This window comes from Acanthisitta chloris, unplaced genomic scaffold (assembly GCF_000695815.1).
Source record: "Acanthisitta chloris isolate BGI_N310 unplaced genomic scaffold, ASM69581v1 scaffold10534, whole genome shotgun sequence".
NCBI lineage: Eukaryota > Metazoa > Chordata > Aves > Passeriformes > Acanthisittidae > Acanthisitta > Acanthisitta chloris.
The window spans coordinates 19,446-22,461 of record NW_008671034.1 but is presented as its reverse complement, the minus strand read 5'-3'; the positions used below and the strand labels follow the sequence as shown (position 1 = coordinate 22,461).

At 49.8% G+C, this 3,016-nt stretch overlaps 1 protein-coding gene across 1 annotated transcript in view; it reads left to right on the top strand.

The window, feature by feature from the left end:
* Positions 1–332: 332 nt before the first annotated feature.
* The window catches only part of LOC103801522 (transmembrane protein 183A-like), a gene marked incomplete at its 5' end in the record, with an annotated part of 14,972 nt that continues 12,288 nt past the window's right edge, over positions 333–3,016 (top strand). Inside the window, one exon of the mRNA XM_009073937.1 lies at positions 333–422. Within this exon, the coding sequence (XP_009072185.1) occupies positions 333–422 (90 nt within the window). The remainder of the gene's footprint in view (positions 423–3,016) is intronic.

Below are 3,016 nucleotides of genomic sequence, written 5' to 3'. Positions count from 1 at the left end.
GGGCTGGAGTTGGGCTGTGCGAGGGGAATGGGGTTGGTGGAGGTGGAGGGGTGAGAGACCTGGTCTGGGCAGAGCCTGAGACCTGGTCTGATCCCCTGAGCCTGTCAGGCTGTCTAGAGGCTTGCTAGAGGCTCCTGGCCTGAACTGGCCAGCAGAGGCTTGCTGGGAGCTCCTGGCCTGCACCTGAGGCTCATTTTCCTGCTTGTGCATCTCCTGCTCGAGCCTCTGCTCCTCTGGGGACTGTGCCCTGCAGGCATCGTGGCTCTTAGCCCTTCTACCCCCTCCCCTGTGATCCATAACCCCCCTGACCCTGTTTTTCTCTCTCTCTGCAGTGACAGTGGCAGATTATGCCAACTCAGACCCAGCTGTGGTGAAGTCTGGTCGGGTGAAAAAAGCTGTGGCCAATGCAGTGCAGCAGGAAGGTGAGTGAGCACTGGGGCCTGTGCCTTTCCCAGGCTGCCTCCACATTTTTCTGACCTTTGCATGATGGGCTAAACTCTCCCTCCTTAACCTGGGAAAATCTCTGCCATTTCGTGCTGAATTGAGTCTGTGCTGCTCTGCAGAACCAGCTGTTCAGAGTCTAGGAGAAGAGGCTTTATAGAAACCCTGCTGTAAGTCCAGTAAGAACTGCTGAGTCTTTCTTAGTGCCTGATAACAGAGCTTGGGTGTCATCTGCTGCTTGAAGCAGAAAACAACCTGCTATATTACTTTATAACCTCATATAAAACTGTAGAATGCTTTATTAGCAGGTAACAGTCTTTGCAGTGGGAATAAGGTGATGATGGTTCTGGCCAACATGTGCTGCATGGAGGTCCTGTGAGGGTGTTGCTGTTTCTTTGAGAACTGTGTAAACAAGGAGTTTCCTGGAAAGGTATTGCAGTATTTCCTTATCTACTTCCCCCTTGGCTGAGACCGTTCTGAACTCACACCCTGTCTGCTTGAGAAATGGGAACGTTTAGGCCTTGACTGGTGAATGGAGCAGGTGACACATGCCAAAGGTGGATGTTGTTATGTTGACAGTGATGACTGAACTCTTCATAGAGGGAAACGCTTGGTTTGTTGCTGAAATCTTAGATGTTTAAAGAGAACAGGCTCTGAGTGCCTGCCAGGGACAGTGATGCTGGTGAATATCCTTTTTAGCTGCTGCTCCTCAAGTTTTTAAGATCAGGACACCTCCCTCTTTTGTTGCGTCCTTTGTTATGGGCTTGGGGCTTCCCTCTTCCCATTCCCTCTCCTGCTCAACCTCCTGTATTCTCTCTTTGAGGCCAAATACTGCAGTTCAGCATCACACTGGCAAACTGGTGTTTCATTCATCCTGCATCCAGCATCACCTGCTTTGTCCAGCTTAACCCCTCTCCTGACATCCTGCTCTGTTTCTGGCTCATGACTCCAGGTCACAGCAGTTCTGTGCCCACCCCTTCGCAGGGCACACAATCACAGAGTCAATCAGATTGGAAGAGACCTCTGAGATCATCAAGTCCAACCTCTCACCTAACACGCCCATGTCACCTAGACCATGGCACTAAGTGCCACCTCCAGTCTGTCCTTAAACAGATTCTCTGTGAGTCTTTGCAGTGAAGTCTCTGAGGGTTTCCCCTCTGGATCAAGGGATCCTGGGGATCCCTCCCCAGCCCCAGGGCTGTGCTCCAGCCTTATCTAGTGCAGCCATGAGTGAGCTGCAGCCTTATCTGGCACAGCCTTCTCTGGTATGGTGTGTGGGGCAGTGTGCCACGTGCCAGGCATGGGGACAGTGGCCTCTGCCCCAGGAGCTCCAGCCTTTGGCCTCACTGTGCTGCTGGCTTGGAGTAAACATCCTGTGTGGAGCTTCCAACAGGGAACTTCCCCAGGAGAGGAGTGAGGGTCAGTGGGAATTTTCCTGAGCTTTATTCCTCCCCATTCTGGGGGTTAGAATTACAGCTGTGAGATGAGCAGAGGGTCTGTGACATGAAAAGGGGGGATTTACTCAAACCCTTAGTGTTTGTTAGTCTTGCAGGATTGCAGTGTGATTCACTGTGTTGCTACAGTTGTGTTAGCCACTCCAAGGTTGATCTTTCCTTTGCATAATGTCTTGAGCTCTTTTTCTAACCCCCTCTCTGAGTCTCTGAGTCTCTCTCAGTTTTGTCCTCTTGGCTGTCTTTGCTGTCATACCTCACTGTCATTCCTCTCGCCATCTATTTCCTTCCTTTTTGCCTACAAAAGGTCATGTGGAGAGGGCAGTATGATTTGGCAGTGGGACAAACCACCATCCACATGCCATGAACGCATGGAGTTTACAGAGTCAACTGTGCAAAGTGAGGTAGAACTGGTTTAGCAAAGCACTGAATGTGTCTCCTGACAGTGGGTAAAAGTCAAGCTCTGTCTTAAGACTCTTTCCATCTGTCTTACCAGGTTGAAACCTTGTTTTGTGGTTAAAAGTGTGAATATCTCTCACCTAAATTTGTTTGTGATCAGCTCCTTATATTTTGTTGTTGTTGTTTGTTTTTCTGCCTCTCTCTCCCTGTGATTCAAATAGCACATCTTGCTCTCCAGTGGCTCTGGTGACTGTGATTGGGATGTATAGAACCTTCCTGGGCTTCAGCTTGTGCTAGGGAAGGAAAGCTGGAGCAGTGCAAGCCTCCTCAGGTGCCTCTTGGTAGCTGTGCTGTTCCCCACCCATCACACTGGGCTGAGATTCAGCTTTTTGAATGAATTTTACAGCCTCCTCGCTGAACGTTTGTGCTGCTCTGTCAGTGCCTCACACAGCTGTTAGGTGGGACCACACCTTGCTTTTTCCAAGGCTCATTACTGACTCATGTGGCTTTTTCTGCCCTAACAAGCCCTCAGTTTATAGATCAGTTTTAAAAAGACTATTTCTGAAGAAGGATATGTCAAAACATGTCCCCCAGAGGCAGAAAAAGAAACTCAAAGCAACCCCAGGTGACTCAACTTGCTGTTTGCCAGCCCAGAGTTTTTCCCTTCCCTAAATTCCAGGGTAAGTGGAGCTCCTGGGTGCTTGGCACTGAGTTGTATCGCTGCT